Genomic DNA, 26,251 nt, shown 5'->3' on the forward strand with positions numbered 1-26,251 from the left:
TAGAGTCTGGATACAGTTGTCACTTGAGCCAGGTCATCCTTGACAAGATGATCCAGTGCCAATGTACTACATTCTGGGATTCATAATCCTGTTTATTTAAAAAGTAAAATACTAATTTCAAAAGCATAAAAGGGTCCAAAGCAGCAGTGTCTTCCATTTAAAGCAAAATAGAATAGGATTACAGTGCTGAAAGAAATCCGTGGATTCTGATTTTTCCAAACTAATACTGTTCCTTACATAATACACACGTACACGAATTTTTGCCATGAAAAAAAGTTCTCTCTTTTTGTATAGTTGGGTGTAAGTTTTGATTAGCCTCAAACCTGCTGCAAGTCATTGGAGCTGGAGAGTTGGGAAAAGGCAGTTTTACCACACTCAACAGGTGTGTGGAAATTCCTTACTCCAGAAGGGCCTTTGACTTTGGAGCAATGTCTGGTCATAACAGCAATGTACACTCACCCCTCAATATTTATGCATAGCTAACTTAAGGGCCTGATTTACTAAGGCTTTTCTCTTATTCTGTGTCTTAGGGAAAAGTACTTGGTAAATGAAGCCCTTATTGAACAACTCTGTTGACGTGCAACTCACTCTAGTATGGTTTTTAGTGAGAATAAGCTTTTACCAAAAAATCTGTATCTTTATATAGCACCTTCACAAAATCTTTAGGATTTGCAAGTAGTACATTGCATAAATGCAGTGTTTCTTGCATCGGAATGAAATTTGATAGCTAGTTTTAAAAGGTGGAAAGTTGGGGAAATAGCAAATTTGCAATCTATTGGAAAGATTCCAGCCTTTGGAACAAGATATAGTTTTTACTAGCCAGATTGTGAGGTGCAGCAAGAACATTGATGAGCTTTCAAGCTTCGAGTCTTCCTGAGATTGATGAGTTAACTGTCTGAGTGGGATATAATGTAACAATGACTGAATGGCCAGTCCCTGCATCTTCTGAGCTCCTATTACATAGACCTCTTAATTTTTAAATATTTTATAAAACTCTAGTGGGTAGTAATGGGTTCTAGAGTTGGATCGTCTTAATGTGATTGCATATTTAATGGAAAAGAAATGTGTAAAAGTGCTGTCTGCTAAACTTGATTATTTCCAAGAGTTCAAAAATATATAGTACAGGGAAAAGAACTTATTATTTGTTTAATAGTCGTGCATGTGAAAAAAAAACCTTACATTTTTATTTTGGGTGTTAGCCCAAAACAAATGCTGTTTATATCTGGCACATTCAGTTTAAAAAGCTGCATTAGTGCTGTCTTAAATTTTAAAAGACATTATCATAAAACAATTTTCAGCCTAGCTGACCAAATACTAGAGACTGAAATGCATCCCCGCAGATGTAAAGCACTCATACAGCAAAGGAGGAGTTTGTTTAGCAACTTCCCCCAGATGCAGTTGAGGAGATCTTTCCGGTTACTATTGCTTCTAATGTTTGCAATGACAAAGGAGCTGATCCGTACTTGGCTAAGGCACACAGCAATTGCAATATTTGAAAACTGGCTGGGCAGAGAATACCAATTAGCGGGTATTCCAGCTTCTACATTGCATTGGTGGGTGAGATTGAGATGAGTTGCTTGTCAAGTCTTTGGCTTTGATAGCCAGGATTGGCCAGCTTGCCACCTAAAATTGGGTTGGCATGCTTAATAAATAATTCCTGCTCTTTTATGGACCAGGACATTGTACACTATGTGGTCGACTTGCAGGCTAACCTGAGGAGCGAGGCTCTGCATCCCCAATGGCGCTACGTTGCTGAAGCATGATACTATTGACTATTAGTGAATTAAAATTCAGCAGGCAAGGACATGGTCACCCCTAGGGATTTAGAATGTTTAACAATTAAATTGTATGAATTGCCTGTGCTGCAACTATATCTATCCAATAAAGATCTTTTTGAATAACTGACAGATTTCTTTCAGAAATGCAATAGGTAAAATTGGGATGGGGATGGTGGATGTGGGCAATCATTAGGTAGGCAAGAGGAGACTATCACACCTGAGACAGTTGAGTTTATTTGACCCTTTTAGGATTAACGTGGTACCTTTTGGGCTACTTACAGATGGTGGAGACAAGTTGGCCCACTCAGTCTGCCCAATTGTCCCCTTCCATTGTATCACATCAGGCCCCACTTGATCTCTGGTTATTTCCTCTCTTGCTTTACCACTACTCTCTTCATCTGCCCCACACATACTTGAATTCTCGTACTGTTTTGGTTCTACTATCTCTGAAGGGCTACTCCAGGCATCCACCATCCTTTCAGTAAGGAAGCATTTCATCACATTTCCTCTGAAATTCTGCCAACTTCTTATCATGACCCTTGTATTTCTTTTTCTATCCAGGGGCCCCATTAGTGCTAAAATAATGTACAAGAGTAAATATTTATTTATCTATTTATTTATTTATTTAAGGTTTTTCTATACCGGCATTCATGATAAGATCATATCATGCCGGTTTACATATAACAGGGGGTGCAAAAACTGTTCTTTTAACAAGTGCGACGGAAGCAAAAGTTACAATAAAACAAGGTTGTAGAACTGGGAGAGGAAGGAGATAAGGATAGTAGCGTAAAAATTTACAGAGGTAACTTATTTACATTGTGCAGTGATGTCTCTTTATGGATATTAACATTGTGCAGTGAAATATAGTTTTCTAGTATTTGATATAGTTATATTGATATTAATATTGATATTGATATTAAATATAATTTTAATAATTAATATTGATATTGATATTAAATATAGTTTTCTAGTATTTGATGCCAGATATACAGAATGCCATCCACCTTGTGACATTAAATAAAATTTAATATTTGTTTTTCCTCCATTCTTGGGAGGCCTTCACCAGAAGACTGCTCACTCTGTTACTCCTCATACAGTAGGGGTCTATAGATCTGAAATGGAGGGAACAAACGAGCACTTTTATGCCCTTGACCTTACTGGCCACTTTTAAACTTGCTTTCTTCCTAAGAGGGTGTAAGGCTGTAATATACATCTTAGCTAACTTTTAGGTTATTTGTTTTAAATTATGCTTTATTTTTTCTATTTATAGTCTGCCTTTTCCAGAAAAGCCCAGGGCAGAGAACTGTAGAAGTTGACTGCTTGTTTGGTGGTTGGGGGGGGGGGGGGGGGACTGTCACATATTTCACAAATAATTTGAAGGTATGTATCCAAATAACCATGTTAGCTGAGCCCAGTAAACAGTAGCTGCTTCTGTTACAAAGCCTGTCTCATCAGTCTGTTCATATGGTGGAAATTAAGCAGTCCCTGTAAGTGCAAGGACGGGTTAAAAGAAGATAGGTTCTGTCATTGCCTTTCTACAACATAGCCATCTGAGAATTTTTAAAAGGCGAATGGATTATGGAAAACATGGGAATGTTTTATATATCAGGGTCTTCTAATGTTCTGCATAACGAACATCTCTTCCTGGGGAAGCAGAATCTTATTTCTTGACAAGGCTTTGTCCTTTGATCTCACATTTCTGGCAGAGGGCAAGAAAAGAAAAACATTGCAGCACATATTGCATGGCTTCAGGATTTATGGTTATAGAAGTCAAGGTTCTGGGAGAACGCCAGCAGAATCTTTTGGTCCTAGTAGTTTAATTTTTTTTTGTCAGGTTTGTGGAAATGTCTTAAACAAGAATGAAACAATTCTGTAGCATCTGAATAAGGCTGAAGTGTGCAGGGTATTGCTTGCAGAAGTAAGCTTTGTACTTGTGGTATATCAAATTAATAATAGACGCATTGAAGGGATTAATAGAGGGTAATAAGTGCACAAGAGAACCTACGTAGACCTACATTTCTCTCTGAATCGGGCACTGTTTTTTTCTGTAGGGAAGTGAAAATCTTCCACGTACTATAAGGAATTCATTAATGCATCTTAGTGTTTTGTTCTCCTGCCCACCCATTTGATTTTTCACTTCTGTACTTTGTATACAGAATGCTGAAAAAGGTTCAGAAGAAAGCCTGACATCTGCCAAAAGCTTTGGAAAGTTTTTGAAGCTGGATTTTGAATATAATTTGTAATATATTCACAAATTATAGGAACAATACAATATTCAAATAATATAAAAAAATGCATAAAATATTATGTTTGATAAAGTTTTTAGTAATAAAGCATGCAAAGGCTTGATTGGCTGCCTATAATAAAGTACACATTTCTCACATATTACATATGGTAATACAGTCGATAATGTATAAAAACTTCTAATATTCAATATTTTGAGATGCAAAAAGCGTGACTAAGAGTTGACTGGATTTTTCATTTTGCTATTTAATTCATATATTGGTGTTTTGACATGTAACTCGTTATTTGTAAGTACTCCTGTTGACGTGCACCAAGCTTTCTAACCTTGGAAAATTTAGCTCACATAGTTCATAGATGCAGAAGGATCAATTCAAATGGCAAATCAACAAGTTTATACATCCTTTTTTAAAAGTGAGGGCCCCAACAGTTCTTAACCCGTGTTAACTCAGCAGTATTAAATATCCTTTTTCTGAGCGAGAACCACAAAGGTTCTTCTTAGCCCGACAAGGGCCTGGTTGTTTCGCCGCTATCTGCTTCCTCATGGGGACATAAGAACATAAGAACATGCCATACTGGGTCAGACCAAGGGTCCATCAAGCCCAGCATCCTGTCTCCAACAGTGGCCAATCCAGGCCATAAGAACCTGGCAAGTACCCAAAAACTAAGTCTATTCCATGTAACCATTGCTAAGGGCAGTGGCTATTCTCTAAGTGAACTTAATAGCAGGTAATGGACTTGTTTTGCCACTAAAAGCGTTGCATTGGAAATTGTATGCCAGTGTCTGTAACGATATATAAAAAATGTTTATATTCAGTTAATCTCGGAAAATCTCACGTAAGGAACATATTAACCAGGAACTCCCAGAATATCTGAACTCACGTATTCCCAGAGGGCTTTTTAAATGTTAAAATGGCAATGACATCAAATGATAAATTTAGTAAATTAATCAGCATGGAAGCAAAATAATTATTTAATTGATTAATGCTAAAAGAAAGATTCCCATATATATATCATATCTATACATACACGATTTATATCATGTATATACATGATATATGTACTGAGATATATATATATATATATATCATATATGTAAATATAATATATACCTGATATGTATCGTGTGTGTGTGTATATATATATATATATATATATATATATATATATATATGTAGAAAAGAAGATAATTTAGTCATGGTTCCTCATAATGCAGTGATGTCTCACTACGAGATTGATTTAAACCTATTGCAAAATCTTTCATCCTCCTAATATATTTTCATGAAGGATATATTGAAAATGTAGACACAAGGATGAAAAGAAACTTGATTCTTTCCAAAAGGAGCATTTATTTATTTGGAAACAAGTTTTTTGGCAGCAACGAAAATAGCTGGTCGTGTCATTTGTCTTTGAGTGGCGTAATTGCTAATGTTTGATCATGATAAAGCCAACTCAGCAAACCATATCGCATTCAGTTTGAGACCTGGCATCAAATGTGAATCAGAAGATGGATATTGCCTTTTTCTGCCTTTTTTTTTTCCCTCTCCACATGTTGGGTTTTTTTTTTTTCTAAACCTTGTTGCCTAGAGACGGTTTTCATTTTGCTAGGATTCATTTTCCAGTTGCTCGTAGGCAACCTGTACAGAATACTATGAATAGCAGCGCCAGCCCTTGTTTGTAAAACCGAGTCCCAGCTGACAGCTGTCCTGACCTTTCAGTTGTTTTTTTTTTTTCCCCCTGTTATCGAGGTTAGTTTGTAGCCTGTGAGAAAATGAAGACTGTCCTGTCTCCCACAGGCCTTGCCCGGCCCTCGTCACAGATTAGAACATTCCATTTGTTAGCAGCCACCGCACTGGACAAACTTTTTTTGCCATTACACCATTGAACGGCGATAAAGACGCCAGAAAGAAAAAAAAAAAAAAAAAAAGATCCCCCTTATTATGGTAACTAGTCCTCACGGTGACAGTTAATGCTTTCCTGATAAGGAGGCAGTCACGGATATTAAACCCTCAGACTCTCCAACTTATCTGAATTTACTGGACTGTAGCTTTAAGATCTCGCACAATGACAGGAACGCCATCTGGGGTGAAGACTTCCAGAAGCTTAAACTGGAGATACTGAGACATTTTCCTTCCTGGTGAGTCATGGCAGGGTTAACCCCATTGTTATCAGAATGAAAACAACTCTACCAAAGCAAGCTGAATCTTTGTGTGCAAATTTGAACTTTTTTTTTTTTTTTAATTGCCATAGTATATTTTCTTTGTGAGCAGTGCAGGAAGAGGATGGCATGCTTGCAGCTCTGTTCCAAACAATTATATTCTCATTCAGAGCAATTACCCTTCATTTTTACACATGGATAAATCTTGCAGTATGGCAGCAATTAGTACGGTCTCATTTTCTGTTGTAGTCAAGTGCAGACATTAGAAACAGCATTGCAAAAATTAGCTAAAATGATGAGAAAAATCGCCTCTGTCCCTTATTTGCAAATGTGGAAATTAAAGTCAAGCACAGTTCTAATAATTTGCCTTCCAATGAGTCAGGAACTGTAGTGATTTCTGATTTTAAAGTTTCAGGCCATGGTTGGGGGGGGAAATAAAGTAAATCTATAACTAATCAAATTCCTCTGGGCTTTCCAGCACTGCGAGTGTTAACATCTTCCCAACTGATATCAGACCGCAGAGAACTGGCAGCCTGAGCTGTTGAGAAGGGTCAGGAGGATAAGAGCATCCGACCTTCAGAGTCCCTACACAACAGGCCCATGTATGGCTAAGTCCAGGAACCCGTCCCCTGGATTGGTTTAGAGCGAGAGAGATGAGTGCAGTGACAGGTGCCTGACAGAGCTTCACCTGCTCCCCCCTGCTCTGATTTAATGGGAGGTCCAGGCACTTGTGTGTGGGATACACAACAGATGCCAAGTAACTGGAGAAGGAATTATAGCTTTACTGATGAGGGCTTGTGACCTTTCGGTATTTCACGAAGCACAATTGCATTTTGAAAACCATTTCTTTACAGTAAGAGGCATAATTTTAAAACAGAATGAAGCAAGTAGTCCGTGGCAGAATAAGAATGTTACTTGGTCAGGCTCCTTAGAGCTTTGTTATGTAATATTTTGTTAGTTTGCTATGTTAATACACTTTTTATATTTGTAAGTCTGTCAATTTGTGGCACTTTGATATTATTTCGATTGTTTATAAATTGCTCATATATTGAAAAAATAATTGAAGTAGAAAATTGCTCTTCTGTAAAAATATCCCTCAGCAAAACTGTGGAGAAAATGTTATACTGGACCACCAGCTAATTACGCATGTAATAGCAACTAAAATCATGGTAGCAGTAAATTGTAAAAAACTGAACTCTCCTAGTTTTGAATGACAGATTAAACAAGGGCTTGAATGGGAGGATAGAAGGTGTCACTGTCTAGAGCAGCGATGGCCATAATCATTTCCTCGTGGCACACCACCACCTTCTCTTTATCCCTGGCATCTTTTTTTCTTTCCTCTGACATCACTTTCTCTTCTCCTCTCTCTTCCCAACACCCTGGCATCATCACCGTCCCTCTCCCTCCACCTTCTCCTCCTCCTCTTTCGTCACCTTTCTGGAATCACCACCTTCTCTTCCCTTTCTCCTGACGTCACCTTGTTTCCTTCCCTCTCCCCAATCCCTCTTCCTCCACCCACTGGCATCATCACCACTTCTTCTTTCTCCCTTCACCCCTGGCAGCAGCATTACCTTCTCTTCTCTCTCCCCTGCATGATCATTACCTTCTCTCTCCACCCACCTGACTTTGCTTCTTGTTTAAATGGTTTGTTAAAGTTATAACCCCTTGTTCTGTGTAAACGGATGTGATATGGTAATGATCATGAATGTCGGTATAGAAAAGAGTTAAATAAATGAATAGTTTGGACTTTACTGGGTAATTAGAAAAATCTTTGGGGAGAAAAGTAGTAGAATTATTTCTGTTCTTGGCTTTTGTTTTAGCTTTTATGATCTGAAATATGTGTTTTATTTGGCTGCAAAGTTTTATTCATATATAAAATCTTACACAAGCAAATGACAGCATAATATACACAGTGTTGCAGTCAGATCTAATATTTTAAAGTACAAAGTCCTAGGGTGCTCCCACAGAAGTAGTAACAATCCATTCATTCCTCTGGTTATCTTTTGTTTTAGAACAGGATTGTATTTCAATTCTTTGCCCTTTTTTTTTTTTCTGGTATAAACAGCATGAATATAGCAATGGGTATTCCTAGACCTATGTAAATCAGTACAGGAGGTTGTTTCTCTTAGCACTGAAATATTTCTTCATTTTCCATATGTAACCCCACCTTCCCAGCCCTAGGGAACATGGTCCGGTTCTGGCAGGGTGGGGTACACTGTCTCTCAGCTCGTGGACTGGGGACAGTTTTTTTCCTGCAAGGCCAAAGTGGGCCAAAGACACTTTACAAAAACACATTGTCCACACCAATACTTGTGCTCCAAAAATAAAATATTTACTGTAAATTAATTAGTTCAAACAAGAGAAGAGGGAAAACAAGTTTGCAGTTCAAATCAGTTCAGTGATAAAGCTCTTAATCAGCAAACAGTTCCAGGTCAAAAATTCACTGTTCTTAGCTCAGTGAAAACAATTCACAACTTCACCAGGCTATATCACAATTCCTCTTCCCTCCCAGATCAGTTGTAGTCCCAGGAATAGAATTTCACTGTCCCTTCACCTTTAAGTTTCGTGAAGAAAAGGCCCAAACACTTCAGACTCCCACAAGTCACAGTTCTCCAAAGAGGCTTGAGACCCCAGAAAGTCAATTCAGAATTCTACTCACAAGTTACCCACTCCTAGTACCCTGCCTTTCCCCAGGCCCTCTGCAATGTCAGGATGTGCTTAAATTCTTAGAAACAATCTTTTACTCACAGCCCCCAGGAGTGGATCCAGACGAAAACACCTCCATTTCTTTGGCAGATTTAGGTCCTTCAATCTATGCTGAAGCTCCAGCAGGCACCTTGCCCCTTGGTCCCATGGCCTCCAACTCAGTATACAGGCTTGTATATTCAAACTTCACTTCTCTTCTTCCTCAGATCTACTGCTCCTTAAAAAAACAACTTCACTTCTCTTCCGCAAGGGCTGTTGGAAAACCCCTCAGGAAGCTCCAGTTCAGGTACCACAGGGAGAGGCAGATGTGCCTCAGACTTTTCATCTCTTTCAGTTCTTTCATCTCTAGTCCTGAAAACTCCACTCCTCTAAACCCATTCTCCTTATTGGGTCAGACCATACTGTAGATCATCTTAATGGCCATCTCACCCCCTGCCCTTCCTGTAATGGTAATATTTATTTGTTATACCAATTTTCATAAAATTTGCAAAATTGTGTACAATATACATATAAAATACAATAACATCAAATAATACATAATACAATATTAAAACATAAAATACAATTGAGTCTAAAAGTAGCACAGAACAAGTCACTATTTGAAAATGTGTTCAAAAAGCTAAGTCTTAATCATTTTTCTGATCCTCATAGTCTCTTACTATACAAAGAGTAAAAGGTAAATTGTTCCACATTAAAGGAGCCTACTAAAAAATTTGCTCTCTGGCATTTTCCATATATGTTTCTTTCAGTGAGGGCAGACTTAAGAGTTCTTAATATATGTACGTGGGAAAAGAGAAGAGACAGGGAAATATGATACAGATATTCAGATCCCTGAAAGGAATTAATGATGCACAAAAATTAAATCTTTTCCAATGCAAAAATGGAACCAAAGCAATAGCCAATAATTTTAAGCTTAAATCAGTCTGAACAAGGGTTTATCATCTCCTAATATTGCTAGACCATATGCTTAACATTCTAACAGAATATCAGGAAGATTTAGTTATAGTATCCAAAAAATAATGGGCTTTTAAAGAATTAATTTTAAAAAAGCTCTCCATTCAGTGTCCACCCCAATTTGGCTGTACACTATTGGACACTCCCGCTGTATCAACAAGGAGATATCCACTCCCCCCATATTGCAGGGAAATACTTGTTCATTTTCAAATCATCTTTTGTGTGTAATGTTCCAGTGGGTCAGCAAAGGAGCTTTTATGTTCTGAAATATGTGTTTTATTTGGCTGCAAAGTTTTATTCATATATAAAATCTTACACAAGCAAATGACAGCATAATATACACAGCGTTGCAGTCAGATCTAACATTTTAAAGTACAAGTCCTAGGGTGCTCCCACAGCAGCAGTAGTAACAATCCATTCATTCCTCTGGTTATCTTCTGGATGTTGGCTAGGTTCTCAAAAATGACTGATAGCAATATGTATTGTAGCTTCCTGTCTCACTAGCACAGGTTGCTGTTGAAAATCCTACATGGGCTTAATATAAACCGCTATCTTTCACTTCTTTAATGTGGTGAGACAAAGGTAAAACACAAGAAGTCAATCTGCATTTTCCTTATTCCTAGGTAATTATGGAATAAAGTACACTTATAAGCATGTTTACTGGTGGTGCCTGTATTAGCTTCCTGAATAAATATTAATGCTATGTCTTGCACTTAAGATTTTAAGTGAGCAAGGAATGTGCAAAGTCTACGATTTGCATCCATACATTTTTTGTAAATAGAGAACTATTTTCTGTTCCTCTTTCTGTGTCATAATATCCAAGAAAGAAACCTAGATCTTGAACATATAATATGCAAACTTCAAATTGTTTTCTCTGATATTTAGACAGAAAAAGCTCAAATTCTTCAGAGTTCTCCCTGATTACAAATAAATCTATATATCTTCACCTGACCTTTGTAGAAGGCCAGTATCAGGAAATAAATATCCGCTATTGCTCGAACTCCGTTGCAAAAAAGCAAGCCAAATCAGAGGCCTCTATAGCAGGCCGTGACCATTAAACAAATTTTGGTCAGTGCTAATCAACATTATTTTTAGATTTATCCTTTTTTCATTAAAATCCATTAAAAACATTTTTTTTAAAATTCCATATGTAAGATACCTTTTCTAATGTAAAAAAGGATAATTATAAATGTGTGTCGGTGTGGGTGTGTGTGTCGGTGTGGGTGTGTTGTTGCTAATGCAGGTCTGTATTGAAGAAACAGGAAATGACCTGGAAGGGAAGGCGCAGTATGAGACCACTGAAAAAGGAATGTACCTAACAAGCTGGCAAACAGAAGGGCTTGTGGAAAACAATTGCACACTGACAACAGCTGCATAGTCTTTTGTTTAGCCAGCTGGTCCGTAAATGCCTTGCATGATATTAATTTTCATATCGCCTCAGAGATTGAAATTATTTTCACAAGTGATACTTAGGAAATATCTTTCCCCTTCAATTAAGAAAACTTGCAGAGGTGCGGTTAGCGGAACTGCTTTGTAAATTTGTGTGAATTTCTTTACGTTATATAACTTGTTTTTACAAGGATGTGAAGTGCTGGGGAAAGCTATCTTCTATTTTGATTTGACCCATTAGTAGGCTTTTGTCTCGTCAGTGAAAGGTCCAGGTATACAAATGTGACGTACTGATGTAAAACAACAGGGGAGGTTTCACAGGCACAATAAGTTCTTTAGCCAGGATGGTGAAAACCACCATGATTTGTAACAACTTTAAAACATTACACCATTGAAAAAAATGAATCCTTAAAGTCATTCAGCCATCTAATAGGAGTTGCTACGGTGGATTTCAGGCACTTAAATGTAGTCCTGCTCCTTTTATTAAGATGAGAGCGAGAACTGCATGGTTGGGTTTTACTGAAACAAATTTTAGATTTGTGGGACTCAATGGCTTAAGGTTCCTGCTCTGATGTTTTTCTCCCATTATTTTGGCCTTTACGTTAACATTCCACGTTACATCTGTCAAGGCACAGTCCTTGGATAAAGAAGATTAGGACTATGGTCTGAGGCTGCTTCTCTATCCATGTTACCTGTTTTGGAAAGTTTAATTGTGCAATGTAAACTCTACTGTTCATTCATTTGAAGCTCGCAAAAACAACCAAAAAAACATTACTAGTATGATTTGTGTGTGAATTTTCCAATTGTATTTCAGACTTTAAGAAAGAAAGGCCTTAATGGTTGTGAGAGCCCTGATGCTGACGATTTCTATGAGCACAGTCCAATCTCGGAGGACAGATTCAGCAAACTAAATGAAGATAGTGATTTTATTTTCAAGCGAGGCCCTGTAAGTACTTTAATTTACCTTTTTTTTTCTATGTTGATCCTTTTTGTTAACTTCATTGTATAGGCTCTGAACAAGAAGGAACACAGAGGGTGCGACAGCCCAGATCCAGACAGCTCATATGTGCTTACGCCACATACAGAAGAAAAATATAAAAAAATTAACGAGGAGTTTGATAATATGATGCGGAATCATAAAATCGCAGTGAGTACTGATGTATGGCTTATGCTCTTATCTTGTGCATGAGTTGAATCCACAGTCCTTGTTGTTAGCTTATTATTCAGCGCCACAGCCAAAGATGTAATACCTTAAAAAGTTTACTTAAAATAAACATTTTCTCTATCTTTTTGGAATGTAATGAAGTGGAATTTAAGCAGAGGCATTGAGAGGTGTAATCAAGAGAATGAATTCAGTGTACTGTATGCAATTCTGGTGCTTGTCAAGGTGCTATAACTTTTAATGACCTGGGAAAGCTGCAGTGAGTGCTGCAATTATGATTTGTTTAACTTTTACCTCTGGCTCAGTTCTGCTTGAAATTTATGAATGGGCTACCTTTTCTGGGAAGATGAAAATAGCGTCAGGACTAGATAAAGAACTACCGTATTTTCCAGTGTAGAAGTCTTGGTTTTTTCCCAAAATATCATAGGTGCGACTTGTACACCAGTGCAACTTATCTGTTGCATCTTTTTTCTCTCTCTCTCTCTCTCCCCAATTCATCCGCCACACGCTGTGCGAATCTGCACGTATGCCTCGCCGCCACACACCTCGCTGTCTCTTCAGTTCATGCGCATGTATGCCCTGCCACTACTTACCTCGTACGCATGATCCATCAGCCGCTATCACTGCATTAGTCAAACGGGGGATGGAGAGATGTGTCTTTCCACCGGTGCAACTTATCTACAGATTTTGCCGGCAAAGGTCCTGTTTAGGCAAGGGTGCGACTTATACACCGGTGTGACCTATACACTGGAAAATATAGTAATCATTTTTTCCTAAAAGAAGAATAATTTGGATGCTTTCTCATGTTTGTGAGTCTTTCAACCTAGGAGAAGTTGGCTTAGAAAGTTTGTCGTCATGTTCCCTTTTCAGTTCATCTAAATACAGTGGCGCATGAAGGCTAAAATGTTGGTGTAGGTTTCTTGAAGAGAGTGCTGAGTTTTGGAGAAAGGTTGCTTCCATGTTTCCATTTTCGTGTAATAGGGTGGGAGGGCTGAATCAGTGTATTCAGTCTGATGCAATTATTGATTAAGTATTTACATAATCTAGTAGGTAAAAACTCCTAAGCATACAGTTGTAGTGCAGAATATTATTAGCCAAGTTGATTCTGGAGAAAACCACATTCTTTGCAGGTTGTGATACCTATTATTGGACCAACATGATTAATGTTTTTGAGACCACATAGAAACAATTTTCAAATTTAATTGCTCACCTTTCGAAATAGATGCTCAAGGCAAGTTCCTACATTTAGGAAAAGACTTAGAACATGGCTATTTATGAAAGCCTTTCCAGACCTAAACTGAACTTTAATTCACCATTAACCAATTGCCTAGACTTTTCCTTAACATGGTAATAATTAACTCCACTTCAACAGGGTAATTCACTAATGTTACAAATGCCGTAATTGGCATATTTGTTCTCTCTGTTTAAATTCCTAGCTTCTTTCTCTGTTTCCAAGTTGTGTAACTCCCTTGTTTTATTGTAACTGCAATCTTTTGTCATCACTTGTTTAATGTTTATTATTATTATTAATTATTATTTTGTTCCTTCTCCACTTGTTAATTGTAAACCAGCATGATGCGATATTCATCGCGAATGCCGGTATAGAAAAACCTAAAATAAATAAATAAATAAGTGACATTCAGGTACAGGGTGTAATCTGTTTACCTGAGGCAATAGAGGATGAAGTATCTTGGTCAAGGTCACAGGGAGTGTCTATGGAAGGAGGAGGATTTGACCCCTGGCTTCGCTGGTTCTCAGCCCACTGCTCTAACCATTAGACTATTCATTCCAAATAACAAGAAGGCTCTAATGAGGTCTTGAAAAGCCATGTACTACCATTTCTGGATTAGTCTTATCTTGGTTCAAAAAGAGAATATCACAAGCTAGAAACCACCTATTTATTAGATGTATTTCTCGCTTATCAAACACTCTAAAGTGAGTTACAATAGTCAAAACATTAAAATATATCAATATTAATAAACACAGAATACTATCTCTAACAACCAACCTCAATAACACATCTTTGTAACTACCTTAGGTGGCAAGTTAATTCTTGAAAATACTTCTTGTATATTGGTTCTGATGCTAATTTGTAAAGCTCACATATTTATATCATTTTTGCAATTATAGGTGTAGCAAAACTGCCCATTCACACACCCATAGCTCTGGATGTTGTAGCATTGTATGCAGTCCCTGTATTTTTTATTTTGCATAAAATCATACAAAACATTGCATTTAGGTACTCGGAAGGCAAAAATAAACATGCAATGAAGATAATCTTGCTTGAGTTGTATTTCTCAAATGCGTATTTTGCAGCCATGGTGTGAAATAAATTATCAGTTGCTCATAGGTACATCTTCAAGCTGACCAATACCACTAGATAGCCAAAGATTTAAAAGAAGCAGACTAGAAAAAGATTTGAATAAACCCCTTATCCCAGCTTTTAATAGCTTAGTCTTTTACAGTTAGATATTATACAGCAATGGACAGCAGTTGAATGAAACGGCAAATACTTAAAATATGTTGTGCACTTCTATCCTTTCCATTATTCTTACAAAGAGTGTAGAAAATTATTCACCGTTCTTTATCACATCAACTTATGTGGAAGTTTGAAACAGAATTCTATAAAAGAGGCACCATGGAAAATGGCAAAGAAAAGTTAATGACTAAAAGTCATTAATTACCGTGTGATAATTCAGTGACCTTGCTTACATATTGGTGGTAAAACTCAAAATTATTAAAAATAACTTGCAGATTCAGTGGAATGATAGCCTTTGTTTCATAGAAAAATAAAACAAAAAATCTTATAGATTTAATTCAGAAGAATATGGTCCTGATGCTAAAAACGTGCATGCAGTGGCTTATAGACTGCTCCAAATTCCTGTCAACATCATGCAGGTGTCCACGGGCACCTTCACTGCTGTACATGGGTCTAGAATATCTTCAGCTGGAGATGGTCTCTTTATTTATTTATTTTATTTCAGATTTTTATATACCGGCATTCGAGACAGAAGTCACATCGTGCTGGTTCACATAAAACAGGGGTGCATAGTAAACATAACTATAACAATGGTGTTGAAAAGGCAGTTACATATAACAGGGTAATAAGAACTTGGCTGAGAAGGAAGAGAAAGGAAAGGTTATTAAATTCACACAGGTAAACGATAGAAGATAAGGATGACCATGGTGTATTTGGAGATTAGTTAACCGAGTTGGAGATTAGTTAACCATGTTGGAGATTAGTTAACCATGGTATAGTTGGAGATAAGGGGTGGCTTGGAGGTGTTCTATCAATTGGCGTCCGGGAAAGCTTGTGTGAATATCCAGGTCTTTAGTCTTTTTTTGAAAGTTGAGATGCATGGTTCTGTTCTGAGATTTGAGGGGATGGAGTTCCATAAAGGTGGAATGGCTGTAGAGAAAGCCCGGTCTCTTAGTGTGCAGTGTCTGGTGGATTTGGACGGAGGTACCTGTAGCGATCCCCTGTATGCATCTCTTGTCGTCTCTTGTCCACGACTGCCTTTTTCAGTTTGAAATTATGGCAAAAACATAGGTCTTATCTGTGACTGAGAAAGCACAAATGATGGAATGCCGTTAGAATGTCACTGATGCTGAAAATGGAGTTTTGTTTAGCAATCAGGGACAGTAACTTTGATACTGGCGCGGGCCAAAGGACACGGCCATTTTATAACCCATGCATGATATAAAATAGACTGTGTGCGCCCAATTTTTACAGGCACATATGCCTCTACCGTGTAAGTGGTGGTGTTTTAGTAGACTCGTGCCGACACAATTACCAGTTTCCCCAGTTTGCCCAGGCTAAGGATAGGACATCCTAACCCCTCTAGTTAATTAACCTCTTTTACCCAGTTAGCCCCGACCCTTAAAGCCCCGCTGACTAGCCTAGTTTTTTTTAATTTTAGGATTTCTGCTATGGATGGCATGTAAAGTTATACGGTAGGGCGCCTCAGTGCGTGCTTGTGCGCGTAAGTATTTACGTGCTGGTTTCATTCATAAATCCTGGAATGCGCGTGTACCAGGAGATGCGGGCGCCTTTTAAAATCCGCACAGCGTGCACCAGCCCAACCTCTGCGCGTATCTCTCGGCTTTGGCACGCGCCAGGCTTTTAAAATTCACCCTAAAGTTCTATAAATTGTTGTAGGTACATTTGAAAGTGTCATAATTCTTGTCTTTAGGTTAGCAGTGACTTGGTTTACAATTCATTTTGCACACTAAGGAAGATTGTCACTGTTGGTTGCTTAGATCTGTGGTGTTCACGTCCAGTCCTCAAGAGACACAAAATAGGTCATGTTTTTAGGCTATGAATATGCATGAGAGAGATTTGCATGCACACTACCTCAGTTGTATGCAGATGTATCTTTTGCTCTTGCTGAGTTTTGTTTATAGTTCTGTGCATGTTTATATTGGATTTCTGATGCTTTGAACCTACACTTCTAATGGTAATTTCATTTAGAAAGATGCTGGCTTTTCCTGAGGCCTTTTTATGCTTTGGGTGAATTTCCTATTCACAACACAGAGTAATATATCCAGATGATAAATTCAATCCGTGTTCTAGTTCCTAGGTTGGAGGGCTTTCCCCTCAGAATGTCTAGTTCTGAAGCATATTTTACAGTGAACATTCTCATCTGTTTTTGAACGAGTCTTCCTCTGTTGGAAGCATATACCGGTATTTTGCTAAATGTCTGACTTATTCAGATTTATAGCATTTCAGTCTTTAGGTTATTTAATTTAGGCTCCCAAATAATGCTCCTTTAAAATAAATTGACTTTAACTGTTCACTTTTTGCCAGCTCGACAGTTGTACTTTCATGGCAAGAATATTGAATTTTTCAGTTTTATGCAAAGTGCATCTTGCTTCTTGGTAGCAGAAAGCAAATGTTCATGAGCTGCTGCTTTACCGCAGCACCCTTTTGTGGATTAAGGTACCCCGATTCCACTACAGAATGCAGACAGTTTTTATATTGGCCAATTTTTTAAATACTTATAAAATTTTGATATTTATTGCTGTAAATACCAAAATATACTGGGCTAGGAATTAACCCTTTATTGACCAAAAATCTTCCTGATATGTATCCTGTGAGCTAGGCCACTTTCTGTTAGGGAGGGGATCTTGCTGTTTGTGTACAGACAAAATTCTGTAGCCTAATCCCCTTTCCCTCTCCATCACTAAATCCTAAACAAACAATATTTTGAGAACAAGACTGTGCATTGACCACTTTGTTGGTATTTCCAGTCTATTTGTAATTAATGCCATTTTATCTGTTCTGTTTTCAGCCTGGTTTGCCGCCCCAGAACTTTTCAATGTCCGTTACGGTTCCAGTGTCCAACCCCAATGTTCTGTCCTACAGTAATCCAGGGAACTCCCTTGTAACCTCTTCACTGGTGGCCAGCACATCTTTAACAGACACAAGCATGCTTTCCCCACCGCAAGCCACACTGCATCGTAATGTGGTTTCCCCTGGTGTCCCTCATCGACCTCCAAGCACTGGCAATGCAGGTAAGAGACGTATAAAAAATGATTTCCTCTTCAAAAGACTATACAAGGACCAGACCAGTAAGATCTGGGTTTAACTCTTGGCTAGGTCGACCAAAGTTGAAGATGCCACAGAGGCAGCATTCACAACCTCAGGGAAGGGGAATAGGAGGGGAGGGACAGGGTGTCAGTTATTGTACAGCAGTCACACCTAGCAGCCAGATTTAGCGCCCATTATTGCTTGGTTCTAGAAGGAGCTTTGGTGCATGGTTTCCGGCTAGTGACAACCACTGCAATGCTGGATTAACCTAAGTTGGGAGAGAGAAAATGGTGGAAAAAAATCCCTAGGAATTTGCAAATGAATGTTCATGACATTATATTCCAGCTCTGGTTTTTACTGATCTGGAAGAGGCCAGGTCCAAAAAAAGACTAATCAGGGCTTTGGAATATTACCAGTAAGTGTTGCCCAGTGAATGTGCCAAATATTTCTTATGCTATTTGCCACCAACAGAGGCTTGTTCTACCATGAGGTGGCCACCTCAGGTGGCAAAGTTTTGGAGCAGCAAAAAATGCCTCCCCCCCCCCCCCCCCCCCCCAAAAAAAAAAGAAAATCCTCTCCTGCTGTGCAGCTGTCTTACCCTGCATTCAGGCCCAACATTGACACAATTGTGATGAAGTGCCCATGAGGCCCCCACCCCCTGCGGGCAAGAAAGAGAAACCCGCGATGGCGCAGTTTTGATAACAGAAAACACCATAGTGATGCGGGTTTGACACATCCGTGGAAGGTTGGGAATCCTGCAGGCAGGAAAAAAGGAACCGTGGCAGGGTGGTTTTGATGATATGTCCACCCCCAAGGGCAGGAAGAAGAGCTCCGGAGGGGAAGGGGGAGGCAAGGTGAGTAATGTCAGTGGAAGAGGAAGGGAAGGATTTATGAGAACGTCTTCCCTCTCCTCTTAGCTCCTCTCCCCTTCCCTCACACTTTCCTCCTCTCCATTCTCACTGAGAGGAGAAAGGAGCTGAACTGAGTGAGTGAAAGGGAGAGGGGGAAAGCGAATGACAGGGAAGGAAAGGGGGTTGTGAGGGGAAGTGTCCATGAGAGGGAAGGCATGGGAAGCAGAGAGGTGGCAAGAATGTGTGGGGAAGGGAATATGCATGGGAGACAGTACAGGGCCACTAGAAGACGTAAGTGGAAGATAAAGAAAGAAAGAGGTAGGACTGCAACAATTACGGCTCCTTGTTCTTCCCGCCCAGTATAGGAAGCTGTGTCACGTGGGGGGAAGAACGAGGCATAATTAGTTAAGTATTGATTTTTGGAAACTTTTAAAAATGTTATGAGTTTAATTATTGAATGCTCTCTTTGTCAGCTGTTTTGAAATATTTTTATTAGTATGTTTTTACTGTGATCTATATTTCTTGATTATATTTGTTTTGAGGAATGACATTTTTGTTTTCAGCACAATGTGTATCACTCAGTACAATATAGCTCATTAAATCAGTATAAAAAGTGGACACACTCGGTTGTGATTCAGTGGCTGAGAATGGCTTAATACCAGCTGAAAACTTTGATTTTTAATGACTTGATCGCAGCCAAAAACTTTGAGTCGGAGATCAATCATCATGTTCCATGTAATGGCGCTAAACTGTGTGGGTTTTTTTAGGGATTTTTAGTATGCAAGTAAAAACCTATCTTAATAGCTTACCAAGACATCAGATGCAAAATACGAGAAGATGGGGCTGAGGGGAAGGTGTTCTGTGCTAGCGTGTAGATTCTGTATAGGGGTCTGTAGCAGCCCGACTTGTTATGTGTTCCTAATAGGAGATGTATTGGTGTTTTAGGGCTTGGTGTAACTTTTGCAGTGTGTTTCCATAGGTTGCATTCTTACTGTTTGAGGAGGTTTACTTACATTGTAACTTGTAATTCGGTTTACTCATGGCTTTCTGAGGGCCAAGCTCACACCTGACTCACTTTACAATAGGCCTATCCATTTGGGTTCCAAATGGCCTTGTTTTTTGCAGGGTTTTCTGATTAGCATCACAGTAATGCATGTAAATATAAAATACCTGTTAAAATGATTTTTTTTTACCTCAGAAGACCGTACTTTTTCATGTAAGATCTGTTATAAATGTATAATCTCTAATTATTTGTGTGTGGGGGGAAGGCCAGGAAAGCTGGCGTGGAGGTGAGCGCCAGTCTGCCCAATAGTTTTGCAGCGGCTCGGAGAGCATGCTTCACACGGACACAGACAATTCACCCATCTCCCACATCCCCAGGGGAGAAATGTTGGGGAAGGGAGGGGGGCAGGTGATGGAGTTCATGGGAGTGTTATATCACTGGCACTCTCTCTGCCGCTCCTCTGGGAACCACGAGCATGCCACCTCCTCCCTTGCTCAGCATTTCAAATTGCAAAAAGGGGTAGACTCTGAGGACCCCCCCACCCTCTTGCTGATTTGACCTGCGCTGTTCGTTGGGAGGAGGGATGGGCACCATCTTTTTCTTTGCCTCAGGCAGCAGGTTGCCTTGAGCTGCCCCTGGCCTCCAAAAAAAAAATTAAAAAATTTAGTTTGGTTGCTTTTTGTATCAAATATCCAGTAGTTGTGCGCGTAAATGCTATTTTTCCATGCATAACATTTAGTTGTCTTATGCACATAGTATTTTACAAGTATTAGATTTTATGTGCACCAACTTCCAAAGACAGATTGAATGAATTCCTGACCCTCACTCACCCATCTTTACTCTCACCCCACAATACCTCCCCTCCCTCTCTCCTTCTCATCATCATCCATGTCTTCCTCACTCCATTTCTGATCTTCTGCTGGCCATGCCTGGTGCAATATAGCAGGAGTGCAAATGAGCAGCCTAACACTATCTCCATAAAACTCCCCCCCCCCCCCCCCGTGCTGCCGTGATGCCATCAGAGTCAGGCACCCACTTGACCACCTCCTAAAAAATCGCGGCCTTGCAAGGACTCTGGTCACTTTCTGCTCCACGGCTGATGATGTCATCAGGCACAGACAGCCACAGAGCAGGAAGAGAGACTGAGACGCTGCCATACCTGCACGGAGTGAGTGACCAGCCTCGCAGCAGAGGTAGTGGCCACAGCCAGGAGAGAGAGGAGGCGCTGGGCCAAAAGCGTCACTTTTGCCATTCCTGTTGATATGGCTCTGCAGCCCTCTCGCTTCCGATGCCTGCCAATTAGGGGGAAAATCAGTCTAAACCAAAAAGAAGGTCCCTCGATATGTTAAATGAAGCTCTCCCTAACCAGTGGTCTGGAGAATGAGGAAAAGAAATAGAGAAGAGAGAAAAATATGTAAAACTTCCTCACTGTCAACCCTCAACACACACATACAAAAGAGAGCTACTTTAGAAAAAGTTTAATAAAGGTTGCCTTCTTACTCCCTGGCAAACTTTGAAAATTGTAATTTTGCTGTAAATAGGCACTGCTGCTTTCATTATAATAACAAAAATAGAGTATGAACAATATTTCAGCAAGAGCTCTTTCAGTGCATATTTAGCAGAACAATCTCGCTGACTATATATTGCTAGAGCAGAGAAGCTTGTATAACCTGAAATGCGGGACAATGAACTTTGCTTGATGTGAGAATTTTGCACGAATATATCAGGATTTTGGTTTGCTCCTCAGTCCCATGTGCTCTTCTCTTCATCTGGTCTGCCTGATTTTATAGAATGTAGTATCTTTTTGATTACTCTCCTTTAATCAAAAGATATTAGGCTGAGGTACAAAAATATATATACAAGCAATGAACCCAAATTAACAAAACTGAAATAAAATTGCTCCCTATTCCACATCCAAACAGTACTGCATATAATTGATACATTAAAATAATCTTAAGGACACTGTCCAGAAGCTTGAAAGACAGTCCACTTTTGGCCACCTTCCGAAATGTCACAAAAGTAAAATGATCCCTTCAGTCTTGTGGGATAGCAGACCACAGCATAAAGGTAGCAAAACTAAATGCTTGATGCCTTGTTGCTAAAGACGGCAGTACCTAAAGATTTTGTTAGGAAGAGCTAAGCTGCTTAGTGGAATTGTAATAGCTTAGTGTATCAGCTAAATTATTTAGGTCCCCCTCTACGTAAATATTTAGATGTTAAGACGTAGGGAGCCTGATATTCAAATACTACTCAGCTGGATAAATTGGACTTAAATAGAGAGCTGGATAAGTTGTGGGTGACTCTGATTAACTTAACTGGATAAGTTAGATCTGCCATGGAGCAGCTCTAACTTAGGCCTGGATGCATGAATACCACCGGGCTCCTTGAATCGCGCGGTGCAGGGGGGCAGGCCTGCGAAAGCCGGCAGCGATCGCACCTCTGCGGTGCGATTGCTGCCGACTTTCGCACCCAATAGCGCCATCATAAAAGGTGGTGCTATTGGGCATGAAATCGGCAGCGAAAAGGGTTCTTACCTTTTCGCTGTCCGCGATGTCTTCGTGGCTTCCGCCCCGACTCCTGGTCCTCACACCGCCCCGACTCCACACCCATTTAGTGATCGCACGCTGTTGCTTTGGAAAACGTCCCCCTTAGCCTGATAAAATTTATTCTGCTAAGTAGCCCTAAATACAGAGATATTCAGCAGCATAACCGTGCTGTTGAATATCCCATGTAAGTTAACCATAAGAGTCTTGTCTGGCTAACTTACCTACAAACAGGCCGATACAGTAAGGAGCGGTAGGGAGAGCTGCGTTAGTGCCGGGCGCACCCGCGTTTGCCGCACGCACAGTCCGGCTCACCTACCGCTCGATACTGTATTTAAATAGCTTGCAAATGCAAGCTGCGTCCAAGAAGCGTCCGTGAAGCGTTAGGCCCGCGCAACCCATTTTACTGTATAGGCGCTTTATACAGCGCCTATACAGATACCTGATAGATTGCTATGAATATTGAGGCCATTATTTTAAATTTAAGACAACCATCAACAGGAAGCCAGTATAACTGCAGCAGTACTGGAGTAATGTGATTACTTCTACAGCCACAGACTAGTGGTCTGGTTGCTGTGTTCTGTAATAACTGAAGATATTTAATACCAGTCTGTAGCAAGCCCAAGAAAAGGGAATTGCCTAATCCAGTTTGCTAGTTATAAATGTGAATAATTGTCACTAGATTTGAATGATCAAAGAGGGTGTGGTCAACGGATCAATCAGAAATGACCAAACATACCATGAGCCACAGTTGATATCTGTGGGGATATAGTCAAGCAATCTTCCAAATTTATCCCCCAACTAGTCGGCAGTAGCATTGCCTTAAGGCTAGGTCCAGAAATCTTTGAAAACCATAGAAATGGTTGAATTGCTGGAGCCAAAGATGTAAAAACATGTTCCATATCTCTTTCATCACACTGGTTTATCCAACATTTAAAATACTTTGTATTTGTAAACATAATCCTGACATTAATTGCTTGACCTTTGGTCCACAGATCCTGTATTCTTTGTCTTTAGGATACAGAATAAATTTCATAGTGAAAGGGATTCCGTCTTTTAATCTAAGTTAGTACGCCTTTCACTAAGAACTTTACTCTCGTAACTAGTTTTTGATCTAAGACACAGCAAAGTGTGCTTATGAACTGCATACACATAGGCCCAGTGTTTGCAGCAGCATTAAAGTTTCATGAGTTTAAATCCATACTGTAGGTAAATCTAAACGCACATTGCAGCTGTTTTTTAGTCAAAATTGCCACCTGTGCATAGAACATTAATTAGCAAAGGTCTGCATTATTTTAAAATACAATTTATGTGATGAATGTGTTAAAATAAAGCTGCATAAGAATGCATGAGAGATTACAGTGGACACCACAGTGCTTGTATGTATGTAGAATCCATGGGATGAACCACTTTTCATACTGTAATACAGTTTTAAGATCAAATTGAACAAAGACTTAAGTAACATAGTAATGAGGGCAGAAAAAGACCAAATGCTCCAGCCAGTTTGTCCATCAAGTTTCAGATGGTAGTAACCGCCACTCCGTACAGGTTACCCCTATCTCTCTGTTTAACGGTAGTAACTGTGCTAGTTACCCCCAAGCCCTATGTTAAGGGTAGTAATATTTACAATCAGGCAATGCAGCTTGAACATGCTTTGCTTTTGGTCTTAACCGTAGAAGCAGTCCTATGCTTTTTTTTTTTCCTGATGTCTGCGTATCAGTATCCCAGTCTGTCGTCTGACTCCAATTCCCCTTTTTCTGCCTGCCCTCAAAATGGAGAGCGATGTTGCAGCTGCTCCTAAAAGCATCAAGGCTAATCAGTTAATGCTAGTAATCCCTATGTCTTTCAATTAAGAGTAGGAACTGCCACTCCATGCAGGTTCCTGCCAGGCACCCTTTTCCTCATTTCCAACCTCTAACCCCCAAGGATCCACAGTGTTTCTCCCATGCCCTCTTGATTGTATGCATTAGCAGTATTCTATAATGTAGAATCATTTTAAGCAGAAAGTTTTCCTAATGAAAGCCATTCATCTTTGTTCAATTGTTAGGTGGAATTTTGGGTACCACAGACCTCTCTGTGCCAAATGGAGCTGGCACCAGTCCAGTGGGTAAGTACATAATGCTATTTGTTTTAAGTTACAGCTTGTGATTTTGAAAATCCTGTGTTCATGTGATTAAAATAATTCCAGATAAGGATGTCTGACACTCTTAAGAAAGCAAGTTATATACAGGTTTTGACTGTAGAGCATTGCCATTCAAACATAAAAACAGTTGCATGCATCAGTTTGTAAACTACTTACAAATTACAGAATTTGAATTTGTACTATAAATCTTAAGTAAATTCTATTTTTTTTTAAATTTATAAACATTTGATAATCTGCCTTTTTCTAAAGGTAAGCGCAAGGTACATAAAATTTCAGAAGAACATTGACCACTGTGTGATGTTATATTCCATCTATTTACTGCATGGTGCATGCTAAAATTACATTTTAACTTTTTACATTGTCATAAAATTTCACATGTGACCCTACCATTAAATTATCTAGAACAGCCATCATAAATGACAGGGTATAAAAGTTTGAAAATTCATGGTGTAATATGCACAGGGACGATAACTTTGAAACAGCTGCGCGGGCACACTTCTTCGTGCATTTGTTGACTCGTGGTCCAGAGATGCGGCTATTTTATAACCTCTGTGCGTGTATGCATCCATGTTATAAAATGTGCTGAATGCATGCACATGGGCACTCAATTTTAAATGGACGCGTGCATGTGTGTGCAATACCGCGTCTACCACGGAAATGGAGGAATTTAAAGGGTGTGCGCATAAGCATTTACGCGCACGTCTCTTGGCCTTCCCCTAACCTGCTCATGCCCCACCCAGTCAACGCCCTCACCCCGCCCCTTTTTCTGAACTTGTGTGCGTAACAGGAGATATTCACATACACCAGCGTGGCGCATGTCGGCCCGACTTCTGCACCTATCTCCTGGCTTTGGTGTGCCAGGCTTTTAAAATTTACTCTACAGTATCCGATGGTGTTCTTTACACTGTAAGGTGAATTTTAAAAGCTTTACGTGTGCCGAAATTAGGGGGTGTGAATGTCGGGCTTGCACATGCCGAGCGGATTTTAAAACGCCTGGATATGCATGGAAATGCAGCTGCGCGCATATATCGGAAGTTCTCAGAAAGAGCTGGGGATTGGGCAAGGGCCAGACATGGGCGTTCTGGGATTTTAACCACAAATTTTGTGCATAAATACTTAACGCAATCTAGCACACGCTGGCGTCCCCCTGCCAGAGAAGATCCGATTGAGGATATACATAAAGCTGCTGGCCATCAGTGCATACCTTCACTTTCCACTACTACCTAGATGCCTTGGCTTCCATGGATATTGCAGTGGATCAGGCACTTGATACCAAAAATAGTCTGCTTGCCATGGTGGAATCCAGGTTGCTTATCAGTAAATGCGCCACTGTAACCCTAAGCTTGGGACTCCCCACAGATCATGACTAATTCAGCCTGCTTATCAACAGAAAAAAAACCAAGTTTGCTTACCATAAAGTGTTTTCCATAGATAGGATGAATTAGCCATCAGATGCCCACCCTCCTCCATGGGCAACAGATTAACCTTCTATCAGCTTTGGAACAGGCTGAGGAGATTCTGAGGCAACGCCTGAGCAGGAACTCCCACACATGCTCAATAGACAATTCTGTTTGGTGCCACCTGATGTCACCCATAGATCAGACTAATTCAACCCTGCTTATTGATGGAAAAAGCTTATTACATCCCATTAGTGAAACAAGAAGGGGCTGTTAAACAGCTGTTCCCAGTAGACATTTGGTGAACAAAAGCAGATAGATGTCTTGATCTTTTTCAAATATTTATTAAAGTAGAGACGTGTTCATAAAAATGCCTAACTCAGGCCGGGTAGAGAC

General features: G+C 39.6%; 1 protein-coding gene across 10 annotated transcripts in view; it reads left to right on the forward strand.

Moving 5' to 3' along the window:
* Positions 1 to 26,251, forward strand: part of MEF2A (myocyte enhancer factor 2A) — a 183,501-nt gene that overhangs the window by 113,549 nt on the left and 43,701 nt on the right. For 5 of the 10 annotated variants that reach the window (XM_029574543.1, XM_029574538.1, XM_029574535.1 and 2 more), the window contains 3 exons: positions 12,236 to 12,373; positions 17,680 to 17,902; positions 24,363 to 24,422. In XM_029574543.1, coding sequence (XP_029430403.1) covers positions 12,236 to 12,373; positions 17,680 to 17,902; positions 24,363 to 24,422 — 421 coding nt within the window. Of the gene's footprint in view, positions 1 to 6,903; positions 7,031 to 12,040; positions 12,173 to 12,235; positions 12,374 to 17,679; positions 17,903 to 24,362; positions 24,423 to 26,251 lie in introns of those variants that run through there. The other 5 variants (XM_029574537.1, XM_029574540.1, XM_029574544.1 and 2 more) reach the window with 4 other exon arrangements.

The sequence above is a fragment of the Rhinatrema bivittatum genome, chromosome 13 (genome assembly GCF_901001135.1).
Source record: "Rhinatrema bivittatum chromosome 13, aRhiBiv1.1, whole genome shotgun sequence".
In the NCBI taxonomy this organism is placed as follows: Eukaryota; Metazoa; Chordata; class Amphibia; order Gymnophiona; family Rhinatrematidae; genus Rhinatrema; species Rhinatrema bivittatum.